Below are 27,497 nucleotides of genomic sequence, written 5' to 3'. Positions count from 1 at the left end.
TGAGAGAGAAGAGAGGAGGAGAGGACTTCTGTTAAGAACAAAACTACCCACCAGTCCAGGGTCTGTATTTATAATGCGGCAGTTGCTCTGAGAACCACAGAAGAGAGATGTTTTTGGGCAGTGAGGCAGTTTCTTTTTCAGTGTTAGAGTTTACAACATGATTATAGCCACTCAAACCTCTAAGTGCAACTTGGCTTACACTTTCCTACTTAAAAAAAAAAAATGATGTTACACAACCACAAAGGAAAAAAAAAGTATAAAAATCTTCATAGGAAGCTTGAAACAGAAAAAAAGCCTGGCTCTGATCAGGAAGACAAATCAGACAAACCTGGAATGTGAAACCAATTCCAACCTTTACTCTTTTTAAAAGTCTATGCTATGGAATAATGGAAGAAAGGGAAGAAAGAAAAAGCCTGAGAGACTTTTTTATATTGAAAATATTAAAGCAACATAAAAACAAAAGGCAATATATGAGCTGGACTGAAAATTTTGGAAAATGTGTTTACTCTTGGGAATACCAAGTGATAATTCTAGAAATAAATCAGGGCTGAAGTACTGCTATGGTTTAAATACATTCTCCAGACAGTTATGTATTGGAACTTGGTTAAGACTATATGTTGTTGGCATTTGGAGGCAGAGCTTTGGATGTAGTTAGGGTTCAATGAGGCGGCAAGGGTGCAGTCTCCCTGATGTTCTTAGTGGCTTTATGAGAAAGGGAAGAGGATCTGAATTGGTGCACAGAGCTATCTTGCCATATTCAGACCTCTGTCACATTCAGGTACACTGAGAAGGTCCTCACCAGATGCCAACCAGACGTGCCAAGTAGGCTTTCTCATCTCAGTAACCTGAGCCAAATAAACTTGCTTTCTTTAGGCGTTACCTAATCAGAAATGTGTTTTAGTAACAAGAAATGAACTAAGACAAAGGCCATTATGTTGCAACTTTTCAAATGGCTTTTTAGTGAAGAAATTCTTATATGTATGTATGTGCACACACACACAAACACACACACACACTGATTATATCCGTATTATCCATTTAAATGTATATGTAAGAATGAATTTTATATTTTCAATTAGTTTTTAAGTTAAGTGTATTACTGGTTGCTTGTGCATAGTCTTGTTTGTATGCTATTGGTGCTAGGGATTGAACCGACATATGCCACCCGACTGCTTTACCACTGAATTTATACCCTTAGATGTAATTATCCATTGACAAAATAAAATACTATTGGATGTCAATAAGGAAGATTCAGTTGACAGATTTATAACCAAATATGGGCCAGTTCCCTTGAGTTATCACTGTAGGTTCACACATCTATTCTAACGAGGAGTTTTGTGGACATGTGGTCCATGCTTTCCCAGAGTGTGTCCTTTTCTGTCCTTCCTGCTGTGCTGTTTTTTATTTTGGCAGAGGTTTGCTTTGCCATTCTTCTTTACCTCTGAGGCTCTCATCCACTGCTTCAAAGTATGATTGTGCGGGCTGATGCAGATTCTTCTGCGTTTAACATGAAGGCTGCAAAGAAAAAGAAGAAAAAAGAGCTTTATAGAAATTACAAATATAAGATAGGTGTGGTGGTGCATGCCTTTAATCCCAGCACTCAGGAGGCAGAGGCAGGTGGATATCTAAGTTCAAGGCCAGACTGGTTTACAGTGAGTTCCAGGACAGCAGGGCTACATAGAGCAACCCTGCCTGAAAAGACAAAAACAAACAAACAAACAAACAAACAAACAAAAAGGATTATGAATATATAAAAGAACTAGTGACTTGTAGGTAGCCTTCACTTTTGGACACTGCATTCGCAGGGACTTCAAGTTGAACACCAAGAGGAGAAATCCTTACTTTACAGACATTGCTGTCCGTTTGTCCTCAGCTGTCAGCAGAAAGTATCTAAACTGAGGATGAGAGAAAGGGGAAATTGGATGAAGAGGAAGAGAAGGAGAAAGAGAAGGGAAAAAATGAGAAAGAAAGGAGGGAAAGAGAAAACAATAATAACTGACCTAGGTAAAATAATTCTCTTCCCTGTTCAAACTTCATCCAGTAAAACCAGTTCATCCTTACCGCCCATCTCAGGCACATCTTTGTCCAGACCCCCTTCTTCCCTCTGAGTCTGCACTCAGGTTATGCCTTTTTTGGGTACTTAATTTCCCATGGCTTTAGTTTGAGTACTTAATTTGTTTCTCCTACTGAAGGAATGTTGCATCTTGATAGAGGGATAATCTGGATATAAATTTGAAAAGCCCTTATATATGGTAGGAACTTATTAACTCATTACAGATATAAAGTCAAATTTGGCCAGTAGAAAAATTGACTAAAATATTTTATTGTGTGATAAAATTTAACATAATGTAGTTCTAAATCACAATTCAGAATTTGTTTCCACTTTTTTATGAGGTAGTGCTCACAATTTGGGGTTATTAGACTTTCTTATTATAAAAAAAATTATGTGACTTTTAACTGTCCATTAGATGTCAGGCAGATCTGGTGGAATGTGGCAAATCCTGCTGTATCTACATGTCTAATGTAGCTATGTCCTGATAAATTGAAACCCTGAAGCGTGGTATTCACAGGGAGATGAAGGAAGGGGCAGGGAATAAGCTGCCATCTCTCTTAGGAGAAATCCTTATGAGATAATGTGTGGAACCTATGGAGGAAGCTGATGTGGAAAGGTTTGGGTGGGCTTTATCATAGGAAAGCTAGACTGTGGAGAAAATCAATTGAAAGGAGTGGACACCCTAATAGAAGACAGTGTACTCTCTAATAAATCTCCTTACATGGAGATGGCTTCAGAATCAATGCTGATTCTCAGCAGCCAGTTGCTTTCTTTCTTTCTTCCTTTCTTTCTTTCTTTTCCTTCCTTCCTTCCTTCCTTCCTTCCTTCCTTCCTTCCTTCTTTCTTTCTTTCTTTTTTTTTTTTTAATTTTTTCTTGTAGGAGAAAATCTGCCTGTAGCACTGCTAGATTGGGAAAAAAAAAAAAAAAAACCTAGTTGCCACTCCTTCCTTCCTCCATGCCCAAAGGAGAGAAGCATGCACGCACAGAAAGAAGACATAGAAGGTGGTAACTGAGTGGGTGCTAAAGCCACCGGCATCCAAGCTTGTGGAAGCCTGTCCTATGGCCATCCTTGTAGGACATACCTTTGAATGCAATTTCTATGATGGTGCTTAGAATCCTCATGTGTAGAATGTACTGAACCTCAGTTTGTATCCTATTGCTCTTTCATTTATGATTAAAAGATGAGGCAACATTGAGAAAAGAAATAGCATCCACATCTCCCAAACTCCCTTAGACACCCCCGGGGTTCATAATCCCCAATAGGCACAAGCTCATCTCACTGAGAATTTCTAGTTCAGAAAACTTCCAGGGAGGGTACTTACAAATAGTCCAAAGGGCAGGGTATGGTGGCCAATGCTTTTAATCCTAGTACTTGAGAGGCAAAGGCAGGAGGATCTCTATAGGTTCAAGGCCAGTGTGGTCTACACAGTGAGTTCCAGGACAGCCAGGGTTATGTAGAAAGACTGTCACAAAAAAAAAACAAACCACAGCTAGAGAGATGGCTCAGTGGTTAAGAGCTTTGTCTGCTCTTCCAAAGGACCTGGGTTCAATTCCAAGCACCACATGGCAGCTCACAAATGTCTATACCGCCAATTCCAAAGGATCTGACACCTTCACACATAAAATAAAAATTAAATAAATTATATAAAAAAACAAAACAAAACAAAAACAACAAAAAGTAGTCCACTGGGTGTGAGCCGTGGCCCTGCTGTCCTGCTGTGCTGGCTATACCTGGGTTTGTTCCCTAACGTTTGTTCCTCTTCTCAGAGCAGCACTCCAAAATCACTTCTGAGAAATTCTAACCTCCTGAATGACTTCACTTGGAGAAAACAGATTTTTCCATCCAAGAGATAATGTCTGTGACGTGCAGGGAACCTCAGCCCTGCCAACAATAGCAGCTTTTCATTGTATTTCTGGAAGTTCCTTGATGCAGTCACTGTAGAGGGGTGTAAACAAGTAAACTGCTGTCTCGGGCATCCGAAAAGCACAATGATCATTTATAGGGTCACAGACAAAGGCAGAAAATGGAGGGGAGAGTCTAATAAGTTCATCGATATTTAATTTCTATTAATATTAATTGTAGCTTCTAGCATATGACGCTTAGGAGTTACATTTGATATACAAGGAATGTTACCTGTATCTTAAACACTGCTCTCACGTCTTAAAGCCTTTACATACCATCATGGTTAGATAACTACATTTTGGACAAATACAGGTATGTTCCATAGTAAAATCATTTGAAAATGATACTTCTTATATTGAGTGTTAGAAAACATAACAGAGGATCTGTAATTTATCGCTAAAAGTACAAAATCTAATTTTGAAACCAAATCACAACTGCCCTGTACTTTTCAACTTATCAGCACAGAGTTCAAGATACAGATTTGCACTCTAATAAATTAAATATGTCTATTTCATAATTCCTCTCTAACTAAAAGCTTGTACTTTAAAAAACTAAATATTAATCCTTTAATCACATTTTTCCTTATCAATGTGTGAATGTTATGTTTTGAGCCTGGAATGTTCCTTAAAAGCTAATGTTTCCAATGCCTGCTCCCTGCTGTGGTCCTGTTTGGGGTGCTGTGAGACATTTGGGAGGTGAGGACTTGCTGGTGGAAATGTTTGCTAGCAACTAACTTTGAAAGTCATAGTCCAGCAACTAGTTCTGGCCTCACTCTCTGCTTCCTAGTCCACCATGATCTGAAAAGCTTCTGCTACACACAGTCTCCCACCATGAACTCTGCCATTGACTTCCACCATGGACTGGACCACTTAAAAACCATCAGCTGAATAAATCTTTCCTCAGTCACATTGTTTCTGTCGGGTGTTTTGGTCAGGGAAGTACAAAAGTAACAAATACAGAAGGTTTACAGCATTTTTTGTTACTATACCTTTTAGATGTCTGACATTCAGTAACCATACCACCTCCCCAAAACTGAAATCCTATTATTACCAATGGTGCTCTTTGGTAATCCTAAGAAGCTGTCTCTTAAATACCTATGGAAACTTTTTCTAGTCATACCTGAGACTTCCTTGTAAATCTTTTTAAAAAATATTTATGGGGCTGGAGAGATGGCTCAGTGGTTAAGAGCACTGTCTGCTCTTCCAAAGGACTCAGGTTCAATTCCCAGCACCCACATGGCAGCTCACAACTGTCTGTACCTCGAATTCCAAGGGATCTGACACCTTCGCACTAATGCACATAAAATAAAGTTAAATAAATTATTTTTAAAATTATTTATTTATTTATTTAGTGTATATGAGTGCTCCATGTCAGACCCCATTATAGATGGTTGTGAGCCACCTTGTGGTTGCTGGGAATTGAACTCTGGACCTCTGGAAGAGCGGAGGTCTTAACCACTAGAGCCATCTCTCTAGCCCCCTTGCCAATCTTCTATGCCTCCTTTAGGCTGAAATGACAACTATGCATGTCAGTGATGTGGAAGGACTTGAGTCGAACAGTGAAAGTGTAGAGTTTCTCAAAGCAGCCAGAAGAGGCTCGGTCAATTTAGTTCAGTAGTATAGATGTAATGCAGACATCAGGATGACAAAAGTTGCTATCAACTCCCTGAATTTCTGGCTCTCCAACTATTGCCAATGATATTTACTAAGATCAAATTAAACCTTGGTAGAATTTCAATTGAGTATACCATATTAGTCTTACAGGACTATTTAAAGGGCAGATTTAGGGGAAGTTCATGGTTTCAGAAGGTTTAGTCTGTGACAAATTGGCTCTGAGCATTTGGTGAGAACATGACAGTGGGAAAATGTGGTGGAAGGAGTTCTTAAACGTGTTAACAACAGGACGCAGGGCATCCAACACCGATGGGAAGAAAGGGAGTGGGGGCAAAGTCACACCCCTAGTGACCCACTCTCTCCCACCAGGCCATATCCTCAGCGTCCCCCGCCCCCACAGTTTATTGAACCTCCCAGAATATTGCCACTAGCTGCAGAGCAGTCATTCAGTAATTAGCCTGTAGGACTGCCAAAGATTACACTGGCTCCAGTCACTAAGCCATCCAAGCTGAAGGATCCAGGGGAGCGTGAACTGAGGAAATGCTGGGAGAGTTCTCCACCCTCTGTTTTCTTCTACAGACACTCAAGATTATTTAATCTTGGACAAATAATTCTTTGCTCCTCAGCATCTGACCCCAAGTGTAGTTTTAAAACTTTAGACCTTTGAATTTTTTTTAGAATCTCATAAAGCCCATGGTTCAGACCTTCTCCCTAGAAACATGCTTACAGGTTTACACATAAAAATCTAAAGGAATTCACAGCCCCCTAATCTGAAGGTTGTAGTAGAAGTTTTGGTTTCTTCAAAAACATAGTTATGTTATGTAAACAGGTTTTTAAGTTTTAAATTCCAAGTGTAGGATATGGGACTGCCTTATTTTGTCCACAGCTGATAATCTTCCTCAAAGAGGATTGTGCTCTTTGCCAGCTGCAGTTATTGGAATTCAGAGGACTCAGAGAGGGTATAAATGCAAGAGCCCAGGGAGAAAGAAGGATGGTTTGAGGGATGTTCTGAGAGGGGAGTGGGGAATCTTTGAGGAGATGGATGGAGGAGAAAGAAGGCTGCTTGTTTGTCCTGCTGTGTTTGCCAGTTGCTGTTGCTGGGCTGCTAGCTATCCTGACAACTGAGACTGTGGTTTCCCCGAAGAACCTAATGACCCTAGCCAGCCGGAACTAAGTCTAAAGAGGTCTACATCCTCTTTCCCTTCTAACCTTCTTTCTCTCCTACCTAGGGTTGGGGAGTTGGAAGGGAAGTTGTGGCTTAAAAATCCCAAATAAAGTAGAGTTTAAAAGAACAGCACCTACAGAACATTGTTTGTCACTGAATAGCTCTGCTATTTTAAGAACCCTTTGTCTTGGATCAGGGTTTCATAGTGAGTAGATGTCTATGAAAAGATGCTGAAAACTCATCAGCATTATTATCTCATTTTTTTTCTAATAAAATAGCAATAACTGGGCACATGACACACAGTAAACAATGTATTTCCCATTTCCCTTGGGGAAAAAAAAGTATGTGTGTGTGTGTGTGTGTGTGTAATCCTAAAAGTGATTCAAAATACCATAGAAAAGTATTCTATGGGCCAATAGAACCCAGCTGGCTAAAAAGTATCTTAGAGATGCCAGAGGACCAGAGATCATTGAATCTCTGCTGTATCCTTGTTCATGGAATAGTTTCTTGGTACATCATCTCTAATAGATACTTGTCAAATTTGTTAATAGAATGAACTCTTGGGTGTCCCGGGAGCTCGGACATAAACAACGGTGTATTTTATAATCCAAAGGAAAGAATGCCAAATGGCTCACCAGCATCACCTAGATGCGTCAGAAGTGTTAATCCCAGCATGCCAGGGAGAGAACCCACATTTGGCATGATAGAGTTTAAGAGGATAAAATTTTTCTTTGTTGAGATAGACCATCACTATGTGACCCAGGCTGACCTTGATCTGGTGATCCATCTGCCTTACCCTCCTAAAAGCGAGGATTGAAGGCATACCTGACCTTGGAAGAATGTGTTATGGTGAGCTCCAATCTCTCTTTTCAATGATCTTGGAATATGTATAGTGATCTTAAACAAGTCAGCTGTGTGAGAATCCCGTCTCTGCCATTTGCTAGCAATACTGTAGCAGGTGAACTGTGTAAATTTTTTTTTTTTTTCTTGAGACAGGGTTTCTCTGTGTAGCCCTGTCTGCCCTAGAACTAACTCTGTAGACTAGGCTGGCTCAGAGCTTCCTGCCTCTTCCTCTTGCTGGGATTAAAGGTGTGCTTCACCACTGCCCAGCTGAACTATATAATCTTATCCACTGGTTTTTTTCTGCATGACAGGAAGATAGACGATGCTTTCCTGTCACGTTGGTGTTGGACTGCAGAACTGACTCTGGGGTGGAGTAGAAGAGGTAGGAGGACCAGGAGGTTCACCATGAACCATCATTCCCCCAAAATCTAATGCAGCTAAGAGCATTTGCAGGTGAATTGCATTCAGTCCTGTGACAGACACTGCCACATAAATTCCTTTTGAATTCAGAGAGCAAATGTGTCAGCAAACATCTCCTGATTGGGGAAAGTTACAGTTTAACACTGTGACCTATGACAGTGCTGTTTCTGATTGCTGTTCTTTTCATACAGAACCTCCTTGTTTTTCTTAGTAAAGTCATTAAATGATTTCTGGTAACTGAGAACATTTAACCCCAACACAGCGCTGTTGGGAGGGTGAAGAGTGTGCATAGGACTCAGGGCATCCCAGTACAGAGAGATTGTGTGTTCACTCCAGGTAGCCTGGTACTCAATGGACAGAAAAGTTACTTTTCCTACCCTTGTTCAAATGAAGTGTGGGTTGCATGTCAGGGAAAGCATTTCAGGCTATGGCTTGTTAGCCAAGGGGATAATCAACATTCAGTTTTCCTTGCTAAGGGGCACTCACATGACAGCAGCCAAGTCACAGTCCCCGTCAGCTCTCTGGATGCTGCATGAATTCACTCTTTCCAGAAGCCTTCTGGAAATATGATGAGAGACTTCAGTGCAACAGCTGGAAGCTATGGGAAGTATGGCTACAAGAAAGGGAAGAATTAACGTCACCACCAACTTGGCCTCATCTTCAAGATTCGAGAGACACAGATTGTAAATCACGAGTGCAGGCAAGGACAGGACATGCGTCTACCCTCTAGAACTTAAAAGCTGTCTTATGAGAGTGAAAATGTAAATCTAGGCAAAGTGGCAAAACATGTGAAAGCCAGAACAAGCTGCAGCCAATGAGGCTGCCAGGGGTTGCACATGGAAGGAGTGGAGTCGGGGTGCCCTGTGCAGTTGAAAAAGAGCGGCCTTGTTGAAGGCTTGAAGTTTTCTGGTAGAGGTGCTTGGCTTGCCTGACACGCGTGAGGTCACCAATTCAGTTGGCAGTGCCATCAAAACAACAAGAAGCATGGTGGCACTCACCTGAATCCCAGCACTGGGGAACAGGAGGCAGGGAGACCACTACTTAAATGTCAGCCTGTGCTACATAGTGAGATTATGTCTGAAAAAAACAAGACAAAAAAATTCTGAGACCAAAGCACATGACACAGTCAAGGTGCCTTTTCTGAGCTGAGGAGCTAGGAAGGTCAGTGTTGGCAGAAACTATTCAGGAAATGCTAAACTGACAAACCAAATCCTTAAATGACAGTCTTAGGAGGCTTAGCTTTTGTGAAAAGATTGAGAAAATCCATCTTGTGGTAAAAAAAAAAAAAAAAAAAAAAAAAAAGGTGAATTAAGTGGCAGGAGATGACTAGAGCAGGAAGTGAAGTTGAAATGAGCTTATTCTGTCAAGATATAAGACTTTAAACACAGCACAAATATGAAAATCCATTCCTCATATTAAAATTTCTGCAAATTTGTACATGCCATACACATAGTATTCTCCATGCTTTCCATTTTACCAACTGGCTGGCGAACACAAGAGGGTTAGAAATCCTAACGAACAGTGGCTGCAGGTGGCAGCCTCATGAAGAGACAGAAGTGAGCTTCTGAATGAGTCGACAATTACGTGGGACATGTCGACCTCTTACAGTCTCTCTACCCAGAGAAGTAGCTGCCTTTGGGATAAGGGAAGATCTGTGTGTCCATGTCTAACCCACATGAAAATACCAGGTCTTCTCACAGCTTTGGGGCGGGGGGGAGGGGAGCAATTGGCTATGAAATTTAAAATATGTGACTAATTTCTAGGCATCAAAACTTTGCTATTATTAATTTACTTGTTGACTCACTTGCTCCATTTGGCCATTAAATAACATAGTTTTTTGTAGAAGTTAGACTGTTTCCAACATAATTTTAGTCAATGGGAGGTGTAAAAATAAGTGAAATCATATATTCATATACTCAAGAGGCTGCAGTAAAAGCAATTTAGAATTAAATGTTTAGGATACTATTCTGCTAGCCCAGGTTCTGGGGGATGGCTCTTTCTTTCCTCCATTTGGGTTCTGGGAATCAAACTCAGGTTCCTAGTATTGGTGGCAAGCACTTTTATCCACTGAGTCCTCTCAATGACCCTATTTCTGAACCTCTGTTCTTTGAAAAGAGTCACAAATTTATAAGGACAAACTTTTGAATTCATATAAATGTCTACCAAAACTAAGTGAAAAAGCATTTCAACTAAGAGTTAATTCATATTTATAAAAATTAATTCATTAAGTATACAAACATATTAAACATATGTACTGAAAACCAGACTGCCTAAATATATAACAAATACTGACAGTAAATCAAATACTGACAGAACAGAGAAACAAATAGCAATACAGTAGTGTCAGGTAACTTCAGGACTCCACTTTCAAAAGTGGACAGATAATCCCCATAATACGTCAGGCAGCAGTAGACCTGAACAACGCTTGGTCACAGAAGTCCACCAGGGGTGAACGCACCATTCTACTCAACCACAGCAGGAGACATGTGCTTCTGCTTGTACAGAGTAGTATCCAAAGTAGATTACATGCCAGATCATAGAACCTTAAATTTAGAGAGATGCAAACCATTTGACAAATGGAAACGAGAAAACTGATAAATACAAGGAGATTTAACAACACAACTTTTGAGCTAAGAAGGAAACTATAATGGAGGCTAGAAAATATCTTTGAGATAAAGAAAAAAACACAACAAAGCTTAACTTGTTTCCTCACCAAACATCACCAACCAGCATTGCAAGGAAAGCTTGTTTCAATAGAAAGCTGCAATAAGAAAGACCTCACAGAACTTCCCCAAAATGCCCACCAAGAGCTAAATAAACAATACATCCCAGTGCAATAAAGGGTGTGCTAGATAAGGATATACCCACAGATATGAATACTCACAACTTAGAGAAAGCACAAGACCTCTATTTACATTTTGTCATAGACCCATAGGCATTTTGTCTGGAAAATATTTTTGAGCAGCCACACTGTGACAAACTCAGCTTGAAATATCTAAATAAACCAGGCAAATATCTGACCTTATGATGCCTGATAATCCAACGGAAGGCTGGCAGAGGCACAAGCAACTCATGGTTGCTGGGGGGAAAGAGAGACACTTTTTTCAGTGGAGTAGCCACTGGTGCTCATTGTCCTATAAACAACCCTAAAGAAACTCACTGAGTCATAACCAAGAACAACAAACAGAAGGAAAAAGACATGAAAGGAGAAAGGGGCTCGAATTTGGATGAGGATGAAGATCAGCAGAAATGGAAGGTGAAAGGGTCAAATATAATACATATGCCATAATGAAATTCATTACAGTGTATAATTAATATATGCAAACAAAATTTGGGGGTGGGGAAGAATAAACGGGTTTCAGTCTGATGTATTTTTTTATACACAGAATCCCCAAATATATGTTAATTATATATCTATGTAAGTCTAGTTATAAAAAGTCCTCAAAAACTTGTGAACTATGCATTCTAGTTAGTAATGTTTTTGAAATATAACTATACACATGATATAAAGCTTTTGTTCTTCTGATCAGCTCCACATCTCAAAGGAGGGAAATAAACATTTCCCTGAGCAAACCATCATACAACAAGGATCTCCCTTTTTTTTCTAGTAATCTATATCTAGTTAAAGGTTTTCATTTTGTTATGCATATAGATATGAATAGAGTCAACCAGATGTTCTAGAAGTACAGAAACAATTTGTCTGGAAAATATTTTTGAGCAGCCACACTGTGACAAACTCAGCTTGAAATATCTAAATAAACCAGGCAAATATCTGACCTTATGATGCCTGATAATCCAACGGAAGGCTGGCAGAGGCACAAGCTCCTATAAGCTACCAAAATAAGCATTGGGCAGGGGTCAGAGCCATTGGGAGAGTGCTTGCCTGGTATTAGAAAGTGCTGCTCTCCATCCTTACAAAAAGACAAACAAAATAAGTGCTCAGTGAGACATGTTCAAAATGTTATGGGATCAGAGTTGAAAAAAAGCCACCCACAAAAGTCCACATACTGTAGGGCTCAGTATATGCAGAATGCCCGGAACAGGCAAATGTATAGAGAGGGGAAGTAGATTGATCAATAGTTGCCAGAGGCTGGGAGGAGGGAATGGGGATGCTTGCTAACAGGAACAGGATTTTCTTTTGTTATGGTAAAAACATGCTAGAGTGACAAAGGCTACACAAATGTTGATTATGTTAAAAAAAAATCACTGCATTTTAAAATGCATTAAATGGTGTGTAAACATTACTTGTAATTATATTTACTAATACATTGATTTCCTAAAAATCACTTGTTCTTTTACCTGCTTACTCTCCCAGTCACTCTTAACATCCCAAACCAATTATAATATTGAGTTTGCCCATGTGTCCAGTCACACATTTATCTAGCAGCCCTGTGTGCTAGATACCCTGAGAGTTTTTGTATGGTAATATAACCAGCTGGGTTTTATTGCTCATGGGACAAACACTTGAGAAAGACAACTTAAAAGGACCATCCAGGGCTGCTAGCTTCAGCACACTGTTCTCAGCTATGTTCCCAACAGCTCTAAAGCAGGAAATGTGTCCGTTAGAAGCATGGTGGGAAAAAGGAGTCACAAGAAAACCTGTGAGTTAAGAAATATGAGTTGCCCACGTGCTGGTATCAACTCAAGGACTAGTTTTCAATCAGAAAGGCATCAAGACCTCATAGAACTAAGATGCACTCCTACGTAGGATTGCAGGCAACTTGATCTGTGAGATTTAGCTAATTAAAAGGCCACAAGCAGCTAAGCATTTAGTATATGTTGGTAGTTAGGACCAGTGATGTCTGGACATAGTCCAGAATACAAAAGGCCAGAAATAACTTGGAAGAGGCACATGGGGAGCTGGGTGGTGAAGAAAGTGGACAGGGCAGATGGGAGGAGGGCAGCCTGAAGATTCTGTTGGGTGACATCGTCCCCTGGAGGTTCTCTTATGCAAAGTCCTGTCAGCATTTCCCTTAAAAACAAAACAAAACAAAACAAAACAAAACAAAAAACCACTTCACTGCTTAATTTTATTTCCGTCATTACTCCAGAAATTACGTAAGAGGGGTTTAGAGGTATCAGGTAGGCTGAAGAAGAGGGTTATGTTTGAAACCACTTGTGGAAAACAGAGGGAAAACGTCAAGACACAGGTATAGGCAATGAGTTTCTGAATATTGCTCCAGTAGCTCAAAAAATAATAGCAAGGACTAAGAGATCAGTTTGCATCAAATTAATAAGCTCTTGCACAGAGAAGAACAATGAAGAGACAGACCTCAGATTCAGGAACAACTCTTTGCCAGCTGTTCATAGAATATCCAGAATGTAAGCAGAACTGAAAGAAACCAACACTTCAAAAATAAATAATCAACCCATTAACAAATGGGCAAATGAACTCAACAGACAATTTTCAGGTAGAAAAAATCCCCTAATTTATAAATATATGGAACCAATTTTCAGCATCTTTAGCTACTGGGGAAATATAAATGAAAGGTACAATGAGATTGTGTTTCATGGCAGTCAATGTGAGAATCATCAAAAACAAAAACCATAAGCAAAGCAAAGCAAAACAAAACAAGAAACAATTAATCCTGGTAAAGATACAAAGCAAGAGGGACCTGTCACAAGTTAGTATAGCCACTGTAAAAATGGGTATGCAGGTTTCCCAAAAATAAAAAAGGAACCACCATGCAATCCAGCTATACCATTCCTGGGTGTGTGCCCAAAGAACTGAAGTCAGCATACCACAGAGACACTCACACACCCATATTTATTGTACAACTAATTGCAACACCCAGGTTATGAGATCTGCCTAGGTGCTAGCCTGTGAATGAAAATGTCTCCTACAGGCTCAGGTATTTGAACTATTGGTACCCAGTGGGTGGTGCTGTTTGTGGAGGTTGTGGAACATTTAGGAGGCAGAGCCTTGCTGGTGGAAGAGGTATCACTGAGGGTGGACTTTGAGATGAGATGTGTGTGTGTGTGCGTGTGTGTGTGTGTGTGTGTGTGTGTGCATGTCTGTCTCTCTGTCTACCTCTGTCTCTTTCTGCCTCTCTGTGTGTCTCTCTGTCTGTCTGCCTCTGTCTCTGATTTTCTTTCTGTCTCTCTGTGTCTCTGTCTCTCTCCTGTATGCAGTTGAAGATGTGATCTCTCAGCTCCCTGCTTTGCTTCTGACTGCCTGCTGCCATGGTTTCTCTGCTATAACAGTTCCCTCTCTGGAACCGATTATTAAGCTCTTTCTTCTCTAAGTTGCTCTTGGTCGTGGTGTTTTATCACGGCAACAAAAGGTAACTAGTACAATGCACATCAGTGAGTGGATTAGGAGGAAAGAGACATGAACATAAAAGGGGCCTGCCAAGATTGTTCAGTGGGTAAAGGAGCTGACAGGGCTGATGACATCAGCTTAGTATCTGGGAACCACATGCTAGAAGGAGAGAACTAACTCCTGAAAGCTGTTCTCCGACCTCTACATTCATGTCCAGTGGTATGTAGTTGAAGATGTGAAATTTGACAAGTTTGTAAAGAAAAAAAGAATTTATTTATAGAAATTCAAACTATTTTGCATACTGTCCTAATTAGCTTTTATTGTCAACTTGAACTTCAACTGAAAAATGACCTCCATCAGATTGGGCTGTTGGCATGACTGCGATACCTTTTCTTGACTTCTAATTGGTGTGTGAGGGCCCAGGCCCCTGTGGGTGGCACTGTCCCTGGGCAGGCTGGCTGTCCTGGGAAATAAGAGAGCCAGCTGAGCAGAATGCAGTGAGTGAGCTGGGGTCCTCTATGCTTTTCACTTCAGCTCTTCTTTATAATTTATACAGTACTCTGTCTGCATGTATGTGCACACACCAGAAGAGGGCACCAGACCTCATTATAGATGGTTATGGGCCACCATGTGGAACCTGAACTCAGGACGTTTGGAAGAACAGACAGTGCTCTTAACTTCTAAGCCATCTCTCCAGCCCTGTCTGTTCTTTTAAAAATCCTGTCATAGTTAAAAATAGCTTTTCTTTTTATAGCCAGTGTCTATTATATGTATCTCATAAATCAGAAAGAAACCTTTGGGACTGGGAGGAGATTAGGGAGGGGGCTAGAGCTGAGATACAAACTGAATAAACTGTAATAAATTATAAATAAATAAAAATTTAAAAATACAGTCTCAGAACTGTCAACAAATTAATTTCTGTCTCCACTTACAAAGAGCAAAGAGATCATTTTCCATTTTTTCTAAGAGAATTTTCTTGTGGATGTAGTGAGTGAATTTGCATCTTTACATTTGGAACAATATAATGATACGTATACTGGTGTGTGGGTCCTTTGCTTGTTGTGGGGCAGGGCCTCACTTTGCAGCCCCGGTTGGCCTCCATTTTGTGATGGAGTGTTGAAGTTATGAGCATGTATTTGCCATTCTCACTTCAAATGTGATTAGATACTCCTGGAATTAGCTCCCGAAAAGTGTGTAGGGACTAACATAAAGTGCAACCCTTGCTCTCAGGAGAACTCAGTCTTCTTTCTTCTACTCTGCTATGTATGATTTTGTGCTAACCTCACAGTCAGATTCCTACTCAGATTCATGCTGCCCTGCATCCTGGTAATCTGTTCCCACCTACCCAATGATGTAATGTACCCACCTTCCTCAGTTGACAAGATGGGCCTTTTGTTGGCAGAACTGTTCTGCTTCCTCAACAGAACCACTGTGTCTTCCTGATGGTACACACCCCTTAAGTCTTCAAGTTTCTGCGTACACATAGGTCTGTTTCTGGACTTTCTCTTTGGTTCTGTGTTCTCTTTATTATCTGTGCATTGTGATAGATAGTTTAATGTCAACTTGACACAAGCTAGAGTTATCTAAAAGGAGATGTCTTTGTTAGAGACACCATGACCAAGGCAATTCTATAAAGGCAAACATTTAATTGGATCTGTCTTACAGTTTCAGAGGTTGAGTCCATTATCATCATGGCAGGAAGCATGGCAGTGTGCAGGCAGATGTAGGCCGAAAGTTCTACATCTTGATCTGAAGTCAGTTGGGAGGAGTCTGGTTTTCACACTAGGTGGAGCTTGCGCATAGGAGACCTCAAAGCCTACGCCCACAGTGATACACTTCCTCCAACAAGATCGCTCCTACTCCAACTATTAGGAGGCCACACCTCCTAATAGTGCCACTCCCTGTGGGCCAAGCATTCAAATGCTTGTATCTGTTAGGGAGGAAGGAGGGCATTCTTATTCAAACCACTACAGGAGGGAACCTCAATTGAAAAAAATGCCTCCATGAGATCCAGGGCTGTAAGGCATTTTCTTAATTAGTGATTAATGTGGGAGGGCCCAGCCCATTATGGGGCCATCCCTAAGCTGGTGGTCCTCAGTTCTATAAAAAAGCAGAGTAAGGAAGCCATCGTGAGCAAGTCAGTAAGCCATACTCCTCCATGGCCCTGCATTAGCTCCTGCCTCCAGGTTCCTGCTGTGGAAGTCTGCTCTCATTGCTTTTGACGATGAACTGTTTGTTATATGGAATTTTGAGTGAAATAAACCCTTTTCTCCCCAGGTTGCTTTTGGTTATGGTGTTTCATCACAGCAGTAGCAACCCTAAGACATGCATCAATTCCACATTCTCAACAAAGATGCTTTATACTAAATCTTGATTCCTGATAAGTAAGTCTGTCCATGAAGTTTATTCCTTACTACTTTGCTCTCTTTGGTCTTTTATTCTTCATACAAATTTTAGGCATGTTTTGTCTTGGATCTACTTATAGGTATCTAACAAGTTTTATTCTATTCTAAATGTTCTTGCTTTAGAGCTAGAGCCCATGCTGACCTCAAACTTTTTATTCTCTTGCCTCAGTCTCCTGAGTGCTACGATTACATGCATGTGTCATGACCTCTGGCTAAATAGGGCTTGAAAATATGCCTGCAAAAATAATGTTATTTTTACGTAAAAGAAGGCAATATACTGAGCTACAAGTAACTAGAGGCAGGGTGATCTCAAGCTCAAGACAAGTCTGAGCTATGCAGCAACACACACACACACTTTTCTATTTAACCTGCTATTCTGCTAGCTGCCTAGAAGAGTACTTGGACCACATAAGATGAATACACAATCTTTAAGTTAATGTAAATTAACTCTCTCCCTGCCTTGTACAACTGGGACAATTATACTTAGCCATAATTTATTCATCTTATTTACTCTTTTGTGTTTTGTTGTTTAAAAATTACATGTGTTCATAAATTAGCTAATACATTTATTGCTTAATATTATCCTTGGGAGACTTGAGTTTTAAGGTTATATTTATGTCAATGATGCACTAGACAGCTTTCTCTGATTTTTCATTTTTAAATATTTAGAAAGGTTTGTATAAGGATCATTTGTTCCTTCAAGTTTTGGTAAAATCTCCAAAAACACTGGGGACTTGTGTCTGAAGGAAAGATGTTTAGCTCCAACTAATTTTATAATTACTGAATACTTCTATTTTTAAGTTATTTCCACTGAAGGGATGTAGCCCAGTGGTAGATCCCTTGCCTGGCTATGCGTGCAAGATCCGAGGTACTGTTTCCAAAATAATAACAACAAAAACCTCATGGATAGTTTACGAAGAAACTGTACGTCTTATGCACAATTTAAAATTTATTATTACAAAGTTGCGAAGTCATCTTACTGTGTATGTATTATAATAATGAATCATTTTAAAATATTTTATTAATTGCATGCTGCGTTTGAAGACGCGATCCTTATGCAAAACAATAAACGTTTATAACCTTAATTTGCTTAGAAACTAAAAGATACACTAAACTCATGGTGTTTTTATTTAAAACATACACAGAGAGAACGAAACTAGAGGTCTCATTAATCTGGAAAAATTAAGTTGGAGGAAAGCGGAAAGCACGGCGTGGCGACGCTTTACGGCGGTCGCACTGGCCTCTCGGTCGTGCTGCTCAGGTCGGTACCTGGAGGCCCTGGGGCTGCAGAGGATCGCGGGGGAAGCCACGGGCAGTAGCCAGATTCCGAGCCGGAAACCAGAGGGGGCAGTTGGTGCCGGCAATTAGAAACGGTGTCGCTCAGTACGATACTGCGGGGACAGCCTGCACTCTTGCGATCCCTCCTGGCGCCAGCACGCGCTTCCCCGAGAGGGGTCCCGCGCAAGCGCGGAGGTGGGTGGAGGTGCGCCGCGCACCGCAAGGCTCCTCTCTCATTTTCTGGCTGACCCACGCCTGCCCCAACCCTGCGTCCCCAGTGGATGTGTTTGGGGTGTCATATCGGGTTTTTCTCTCGCGGTTTTGTTCACTTGTAAAAGAAATCACTAGGAGTTGTATTTCCAACGTGCAAGTGCACTCCCGATGCGGAGTGGGAGCCTCCGTGCAAAAACTAAGGCGTGTCAGGGAAACATTGTAATCTACAGACATATTTAGGTGCTTTATTCTATTTTATTATTATTTTTTAAACAGGATTTTTTTTTTAACTGTGACTAGAAAAACACGCACTTGCCTCATCAGGTCTGTGTCCCGTGTATGGCTTTTGATGAAATTATTTCAGAAGGCTCTGCATTTCTATCTGCATTACAGCTTTTTTCTGAAGTCCTACCTTTTTGATGTTAACGTTGGCACACACTAACGTTCTGCTCAGTATCTGTTAAAATTTTTTGATTGACCTTAGTTTCATTTAAGGAAAGGGTGCTGGAGATTGAGTGTACCACCTGCTCATGGGAACTACCCCCCTCCCTTTGTCATGAGTTTTATTTTTAGTTTTTTTAGAGACAGGGTCTTACTGTGTAGCCACACCTGACCTGGGACTCACTGTTTAGTCCAGGCCGGCCTCTAACGAGATCAGTCTGCCTCTGCCTCCTGACTGTTTGGATTAAAGGTTTACATTTCTACACACACTTGTGTTATGTTTTTAAAAAAATATTATACAGTGTTCTGCCTTCATGTATGCCTGCACACCAGAAGAGGGCACCAGATCTCACTATAGATGGTTATGAGCCACAATGTGGTTGCTGGGAATTGAACTCAGGATGTTTATAAGAACAGTCATCATCTCTCCAGCTACCTTGTGTTACGTTTTCGAGCCATCCTTTTCCCTGCTTTGTTATATTTCCCTTCTGGGGAAGTTTTGCACATTTCCTTATTGTCTGGGAATGTAATCGAAGTGCTGTAATCCCAGCACTTGCAAAGTGTCTTAGTCAGGCTTTCTGTTGCTGTGATGAAATACTATAACCAAAAGTAACTTGGGGAGGAAAGTGTTTATTTTAGCTTACAGCTCTCTTGTCAGAGTTCCATCTCTGAGGGAACTCAAGGCAGGAACTTGCAGGCAGGAACTGAAGCAGAGGCCATGAAAGAACATTGTTTATTGACTTGCTCCCCATGACTCACTCAGCTTTCTTTCTTATACACCCCAAAACAACCTGCTCAGGGTGATACCTACAATGGGCTGCACCCCTGCACATCAGTCATTAAGAAAAACCCACAGACTTGCCTGCAGACAATATGATGGAGGTGCTTTTCTCAATTGAAGTTCCCTCTTGCTAGTTGATCCTGGCTATATTAAGTTGACAAAACCCAACCAACACAGAAAGTAAAGATCAAGAGTTAAAAGCCAACTTCATTTTTCTTGCAGTAGATGGGAACTAACAGAGAGATCCATAACTAGACAAGGTGCAGAGAAAGATTTTCACAACACTGAGTGCTAAATGAGATGTCTTCATTAGATTCCTTAGAGCCCAGGTATCTATGCAGGAGAAGGGGTAGAAAGACCTTAAGAGCCAAGAGACTGGATGACTCCAAGGACACAGTGGCTTCCAGGCTATAGAACTGATGCATATATGAAATCACAGCAGTTGGAACCGAGTGTGTTCAAGCCAGGTAGATTCCTAGGGCTGGGGCAGGGAGGTGGACATAGGTTGCCACTCTTAGCCAAGATATCCAACTGATATCCACTGGCAAAGGGAAAATTCGTTTTCTCCATTGAAGTCTCAATGATTACATTAGTCACACTACAGGGTAAGCTCCGACTCGGGAGTAGTTGGCCAACACAGAATGAACTCAATTGCTTTTCATTGTGTGTGTGTGTGTTTTAAGGATGAAAGAAGAAAAGACAAAGTTGGCTGTAGAGATGTGGGGAGGTTCTGGGAGGAGTTGGAGAAGGGGGAAACCATGATCAAAATATATTGTATGAAAAAAATCTTTGATACAAAGAAAAGAAAGAAAGTCAGCTTCAAATGGGTAGGGAGCTTTGAGGCTACCTTGGGCTACAAGAGACCTCAAGAAACACAGTAAAACAAAATAGAAATCAGCCTGATTTGAGGAATCTCATCTTTTAAAATTATGAAAGAGATTAACAAAACTACAATGAAATTATTTAAATTTTTATATAATTTCAGCTTTCTTACAAATAAAAGTATTGTAAATGAAAAATGCAGTATGAAGTGGGTGTGTGTTACAGACCTATAAACTCAGTACTGGAGGCTACAATGGGATTGTGAGCTAGCCTGGGGTACACAATGAAACTCTAGCTCAACAAATAAAAGTGGTCTATACATATAATCCCGGCACTTAGGAGGTGGAGGCAAGAGGAGAAACAAGAGTTCAAAATTGTTCTTGACTACATAGTGAATCAAGGCTAGACTTTACTGCTTGAGACCCTCTCTGAAAAAGCAGAGAGTCGGGGAGAGAAAAACAATGCAATTTGAAAAGCACATTACAGAAAAACAGTAAAATAAGTAAGTACGTAAATAAATAAATAAATAAATAAATGCTTTTAAATAAATATGTGTGCCATTGTCAGAAAAAGCACAGGATCAACAAAGAATATGAAAGATCTACTAAGTTACTTCAGTGTCTCAAGGCTAAGGGGCAGTTAACAAATAGTATTTAGAATGTGATTGGCATGCTGGTTAATTGTTAGTATCACCATGAAATAACCTACAGTCACCTGGGAAGAGGAAATCTCAAGTGGAAGGTAGTCATGTCTGTAGAAATTGTCTTGAATGATGATTGATGGAAGAGGGCCCAGCCCACTGGGTGCACCATCTCTAGGCATGTGGGCCTGTGCTGTATAAGAAATCTAGCTGAACATGAGCCAATGAATGATCCAGGAAGCAGTGCTTCTCTATGTTTCTGATTCCAGATTTCTGCCCGACTTTCCTCAATGGTAGACTGGGATCTGTAAGTTTAAGAGGAAATAGCACCTTTCCTCCCCTAAGCAGCTTTTGGTCAGCTTTATCACACAAACAGAATCAACCTAGGACAGTTAGAAACATGTGCCCATGTAATTCACCTTATAGTAGAGGAGCCATGTCACACAGGATGTCCGCTACTGGTAGTGAGTGGGCAGAAAGACGCATCAATTTGTGATGCCTAAGGCTGCAATGCCCACATGAAGTCCTCCCATGTGCTCCTGGAACCATGAAATGTTTGGAAGAACACAGAGGGTAGAGGTTTCCTTTACCCAGTGTCACGATATGATACTTACAGAATAAACGCTAGAGAGTGGAAGGGGCTTGGATTATTTTGTTGTTTAAGAGATACCCAGATCAGCTCAGTCCTTAAGCATGTGGTCAGGGACTGCTGGGCTTACATTCTGCCTGTCACCTGCCAGCCGACTCTGAGTGGGTTATTCTCAGGCTTACTTCTGTTTCAGTTTATCTGTAACCATGGAGTAAGTACTATTACTATGGTAACCATCCCTACCCCTTCCCTGAGTTATTGTGAAGATTGTATGAGCTTCTACATCTGCGTGTGTAGAACAGTGGAAACAGTAAGCAGTAAATGGAAGCACACAGGGAGGCTAATGTGAGGAAAAGCCTAACGGGTGCTTTCTCAGAATGTTGCTTCAGTCACCTTATAGCCAGTGTACTCTAGTCTTCCGGAAGACCATCTTAAGGGAGCACTTTGAGGGCGCTTGAATCTGGCGTCGTGGTGATGTCGGTGAGGTTAGTAGTGCGATATTGCCTTCATTGTTCCAGGCCAATATGACAGAACGCAACGCATTCACACTAAGGGGAGACCAAGTTACACCGTGGACATTCAAACAGAAGTGTCATCTACCTGGCAGGACACGCATCAGACCCACACTCAAGCCACCTCCGCCAAGAGTGAAGAAATGTTTACAATAGTGATTTTACTTTCAGCCAGACTTGATTAATGTCAGCATATTGAAATAATCTTGGCTTTGTAGTGTTTTTAAATTTTGAATATTTTGGCATTGTAATGGTAGAATTGATTTATAATTGCACAGGTACACCTGTTTTTCTTTATATATGAAGTAATAGCATAATTAAAAGTCAAAACAAAATGAAACAAGTCAATGCTGAGAACAAAGAGATGCTTCTCATACATTATTCCTATTGAAAAAGACTGCTATTATATCAGTTTCCTTGACTCAGAAAAGAATGTTAAACAAACACGCCTGTAGCTACCTTATACATACAACAGCTTTTAGAAATCAAAATACAATACTTAACAGATGGTCTAGGATTGAGGGTATACACAAGTGTGCTTTAACTACAAGGAATACCTAAAAGGAAATTGAAGGTAAGCAGGTTCCTGGGCCCATTATGTCAGGCCTGTCAGGAACCTCTGCTGATGAAATGGAAGAGCAACTTTCAAAACACAAACACACATTGGTAGTTTCTTCTATAAACGATTTGTAAGGTTGCTTTTTTTAGCATCAAGTATATGACAAGTATTTGTGTGTCACAGGGACCATCCTGGCAGCTGTGAGAAAGTAGGTCCCTTGGTGCCATGGATGAAGCAAAATCTCATACCCTGCATCTTGAATACAAAGGTAACCTGAGTCAAAAAGAACAGCCTGGAGCCAGTGAGATGGCCCAGAGGGCAAAGGCACTTGCTGCCAAGGTTGACCTGAGTTTGAGCCCCAGGATGGTAGGAGAGAACTGAGTCCTACAAGCTTTCCATGGTGCCCCCTGCTAAACATAAAATGTAATAATAATAATAATAATAAAAAGAGACATAGTTGAATGAGCCTAATGCTAGGTTGTGTAGCTAACTAATCTGCGTCAGGGCTACTAGATGGCAGACGTGGGCTCTGTAGTGAGTTCTTGGAGCCAGCAGCCACACCGACAGATATAGGGTGTGCTCTGCCTCTGGATAGAGTCCAAGGTTTTGGTCATGGATAAAGTCACCTGCTTCCTGATTAATTTGGAACACTTGGGAAGTGCCAATTATTGAAGCATCACATGGAGATAATACTTGAAGATACCATTAGGATAATGGAACAGCATTGTCCCTGAAAGAACAAAATGTGTTCCCCAGTCTTGCATTGGCACAGGCCTCTTCCTTGTCCCTTCCTTCAGGCTGCTGTAGTTGCCAAGGCCGCCTGTCATCTTCTCTGCACCATGTCTTCCTCACTCTGTTTGGTTTTCCACCCCACTCTCCCACTCCTGTTTGGATCCAGAATCACTTAGGACTACCACAGAGCACCCTCCTCTCATGGAAATTTACTGAAGAAGAATTGGCATTGGGCCCTCTTAGTGCCATAACTGTTTTCAGCCCCACCTCCGTGAATTTTAACTCAGTATCACTTATGTTATTCTTTTTGGGTTTTTTTATTTTATTGTGGTTATGATTGTAAGACAGGGTTTCTTTGTGTAGCTGTCCTGGAAGTAGTTTTGTAGACTACACTGGCCTTGAACTCACAGAGCTCTCCCTGCCTCTGCCTCCTGGGTGCCGGGATAAAGGTGTGCACTGCCACCATGCAGCTATTTTTGGATTTTTAAAATTTTATTTTATGTGTGTTTGCCTGTATCGTGTGTGTGTGCCCAATGTACACACAGTGCCTAAGGAAGTCACATTAGAACAGCCTGGGGCCAGTGAGATGGCTCTGTGGGTAAAGGTGGCTGCCAGGGTTGACTTGATACAAGGGGGTATCAGATCCCTCAGAACTGGAGTTACCAACAGCCGTGAGCTGCCATACAGGTGCTGGGAATGGAAACCAGTTCTCTGTGAAAGCAGCCAGTGCTCTTAACTGCTGACCCATCTCTTCACTCCAACACACACACAACATCACTTATTTCAAATGGCAAGAGTTGGGGCTTGTCAGACAATGTGGGTTTTTCTGTTCCAAAAAGCCTCCAGTAAGGCCCTGAAGCTGAACCACATGCTGTGAGTCTCAGCTCTTGATACTCACTGGACATGCTTTTTGCTTCTAGTAGCTGTTTGCTTCTTACCTCTCTCTGCTGGGACCCAGCCCTTGCGAGGGTTGATGCTGCAAAGCAGAGCCTCCCTCATTCTCCCCACCCCTTCCCTCTTTCTGTAGGATGGACAGCTGGAAATAGATCAGGAAGCTGGCAGGGAGGTCTCACCTTCATTTCAAAGCACTGTATGAAAAACTTATCTGGTATAGTTGTAGACACCGGGTGTCAAACCTGAGCCAGGAAATTTGAAAGGCTCTGAAAGTACTGCAGGTACAATGGTGAATTTCTCTGAAGAGATCTTATGAAATAAAATGAAATGTTTCCTTCCTTATCTTGTTAAATTAGGAGGGCCAGAGTTTTCCTCTTCTGATTCACATAAGCTCAGTACCTTGGTGGACCGTATTAAAGTCCTTAAGCAAATGCTGACAGGAAGCACACAGTAAGATGCAGGAGAGGGATGGAAGCCAATCTATTGGCACCTGTTGAAGCCAGCATAAAGAACCACTTCTGCCAGCTCTGTTGGCTTTTTCTGCACGGGGACTTGAACCTGAGTCATGTGTGTGCTAGGTGAGCTCTCTGAGCTATGTTCTTAGCTTTCAGCTCTCACTTCAAAGAGAAGTTGTGAATCCAATGTGTGTGTGTGTCTGTGTGTGTGTGTGTGTGTGTACAAAAGTGTGATTGTGTAGAAATGTTGGCTGGTGTATGTAAAAAGCAGACAAGACCAAGTTTATATTCCACCTTTTCTCTGGACTTGGAGTCCATTTAGAATGCTTAAGAAAATATGACTGGAAAAGACAAATCGTCCATAACTTTCTCTGTGTCGAGTGTTTTTTTATTCTTCAGGGAATTAGTAGTCTATAATCTATCTTCATGAGGACATTCTACTTAAACTTTTTATGGCCAACGCTAGTGTCATAGTTCATTAACTTGCATATTCCACTCATCAGTTAAGGGCTAGCAGGGTGTGGTGGCTCATGCCTATAATCCAAGCATTTGGCGTGAAGCAGAAAGAGTGTCATGCATTTGAGGCTAGTCCAGAATGCATAGTATGTTTTAGGCCATTCAGGGCTGCTGAGGGAGACTTTGTAGTTTAGTGGTAGAGGAGGGTTTCCTAAATGCAATCGTGACTGCTACAGAGGCAGGTTGCTTTCAGTCCAAGTGCAGTTATGATCTCCACATACACATTCACTACAAATGCAGAAGTTAAGTTCTTGTCAGCGTACTTCGTATGGCTCGATCTCCTTGATCACACTTCCCTTTCTAAGAGCTAGATGAAGTCTGGTACCACAAGGCTGACTGCTCATGAAATCTGTCCCTTCCTGCCAGTGCTGGTCTTTTTTCCTCTCTATGAAAAATGTGCACACGAACAGACACACACATGCAGACTCAGATTTGCACACACTCGTGCATACAGATACTTGTACACAAATGCGTATGTGTACACACACACCTGTTAAAAGAGTTTAGCTGTTTGAAGCGTTTAGGTAGAAAACAGCATTCTGTCATCAGAAAGCTGCACCTGCATGGAAGGGCTCATCATAGGTAGCCGATTAATATTCCAGTGGTAATGGGCCCCTTTCAAAATCTCTGACCTTGAACCAGTGCTGTTCTCCAGATGACCAGAGGGAAATGGAGAAGTCTCAGCTAAATGCAGAAATTTCTCTCAGCTTACCCCTTCCATCCCCAAATTAGGAGGCACCCCCCCATCCCCTTCCACTGGAGCCCCAGGTAACTGGTGTCCCCAACTCACCTTCTGAGGTTCGAAGAGCCACACACACAGCCACAGCCATGAGGGTAAGAACTGACTGCTTCATTCCTGCCTGACACACTGAGTCTGGCAGTGGATTCGGTGAGGCTGTGGGATCAGGAAGTGAATCTAAAGGTGTCCTTGGGTGCAGAGAAACTGCGTAAGTGAGCCAGGTAGCCCCGCCCTGGGAGGTTCTTACCTTTGTTTTTAACACTAGGTTCCAGCCTGGTGGTTAATTCTCAGCCTGCTGAGTATTTACATTGCCCGGGACTGGAGAGCGTTTGTGGCGGTGGGCCAGCTGATGAGAGCCTCACAGGTTGGTAGTATTCATCAGAACTATTTGGAAACCATTAAAAATATAGCAATCTACATGGATATATCTGCCAACCTCCGTCTACACACCAGAGCTCCAGGGTAGGGTCATCACTTGAATTTCACTGAAGCTTCGTAGGTGATTCTGATGGGCATGTCTGTTGAGAATCATTGCTAAAAAGAAATTTTCAGAAAGGTTTGAAACAGAGATTTGGGGGACGGGTGGTAAGCCATGAAAATTATCTGCCTAGAAAGATAGAACATTCATGCGGGCTTGGCGTGCAGCCAGATTTGGATTTACTTGGGAGTGAGGCCAGGCAGGCCAAGAGTAGAAACTGTGGAAAGACTCAGAGAAGGGTAAGGAGGCCTGTTTAGGTGAGCCTGGGTGCCAGTCAGCCTCCAGAAGCAGATAGATGGGGTAGGAGAAGATGGCTGGATTCTAAAACTGTCTTTGCCTCTGAGCAACCTCAGGCTAACTTTTCTCTAATGATGTCATACCTGGCCCCCTCCATGCTCAGTGGCTTCTGAGCACCTGCAGTGTGGGCTACTCCTAGATCAGGTGTGATCTAGAGATATACACACCAAAGTCTGAAGAGTGACAAAATAACTGAAAAGATAGTCGTAAAAATATTTTCCTCCACCCCTTTGGTTTGTTTTCTGTTTTGAGACAGTCTTCTGTAAACCAGGCCCTGGAATTAGTAACGCCCCTGCCTCAGCCTCCCAAGTGCTGGGATTACAGGTGTGCCATTGTACCTGACCTCTTTGATTTTCTAGATTACCTCAGTTGCCCGGGACCAGCCCTTGGAGAGGGAAGGGCTTGAAGGAGGGTGGGTGCAAGAGCGATGAGGGAAGGAAGGATCAGGCTCGGGACACCATTCAGTTTCCTTTTATGAGAGACGAGACAGAGAGGAAGCACATCTCAGTATGGCTTGACTTGCTGTGACAGTCTCTTGTAAACACCATTTATACATAAAATCATTTCCTTAGAAACTTTAATTATTGATTACAAGTTTTTCTTGGTTGCATAAGCATATAGGAACAAAAGAAAGTGAGCAAACAGCAAATTTCGTAAGAACTAAAAATTAACTTTATGATAAAGCCAGTTATGAATAGTGTCGTTAAGCCTAGCCATTACAGAAATGCTGGACAGGATGACTCTATTTGAATTTGATTCTGTCTCAAGTTAGCATAGCGTTAATAAATCAAAAATTATTTTCTTCCACCTGTTACATCAAACTTACTTCCTTTAAAAGTTCAATCTTTCTGACCTTCAGGTGATCTACCTTTTCTTCCTCTATTTT

At 41.4% G+C, this 27,497-nt stretch overlaps 1 protein-coding gene across 1 annotated transcript; it reads right to left on the bottom strand.

The window, feature by feature from the left end:
* Positions 1-1,170: 1,170 nt before the first annotated feature.
* On the bottom strand, positions 1,171-26,005 carry Ccl28 (C-C motif chemokine ligand 28). The gene is made up of 3 exons (XM_060372892.1): positions 25,888-26,005; positions 8,485-8,611; positions 1,171-1,515 (listed from the first exon to the last, which is right to left on the bottom strand). The coding sequence occupies exons 1-3, from the start codon at positions 25,949-25,951 to the stop codon at positions 1,323-1,325; spliced, it is 384 nt and encodes a 127-aa protein (XP_060228875.1). The 5' UTR covers positions 25,952-26,005; the 3' UTR covers positions 1,171-1,322.
* Between the last annotated feature and the right edge of the window lie 1,492 nt (positions 26,006-27,497).

Source organism: Meriones unguiculatus, chromosome 19, assembly GCF_030254825.1.
Source record: "Meriones unguiculatus strain TT.TT164.6M chromosome 19, Bangor_MerUng_6.1, whole genome shotgun sequence".
Classification (NCBI taxonomy): Eukaryota; Metazoa; Chordata; class Mammalia; order Rodentia; family Muridae; genus Meriones; species Meriones unguiculatus.
The sequence above is the reverse complement of the archived record's forward strand: the minus strand, read 5'-3'. Positions and strand labels throughout refer to the sequence as shown.

Bases quoted from the DNA above. Each gene is read 5' to 3' on its own strand.
- Ccl28 (XM_060372892.1), bottom strand. From the start codon at position 25,951: ATGAAGCAGTCAGTTCTTACCCTCATGGCTGTGGCTGTGTGTGTGGCT. The intron at 8,612-25,887 runs GTGAGTTGGGGA...CCTTTCTTGTAG, and splicing joins GGCTCTTCGAACCTCAGAAG to CCATACTTCCCATAGCTTCC. The intron at 1,516-8,484 runs GTGAGTGCCCCT...TTTTCTTTGCAG, and splicing joins TGTGACTTGGCTGCTGTCAT to CCTTCATGTTAAACGCAGAA.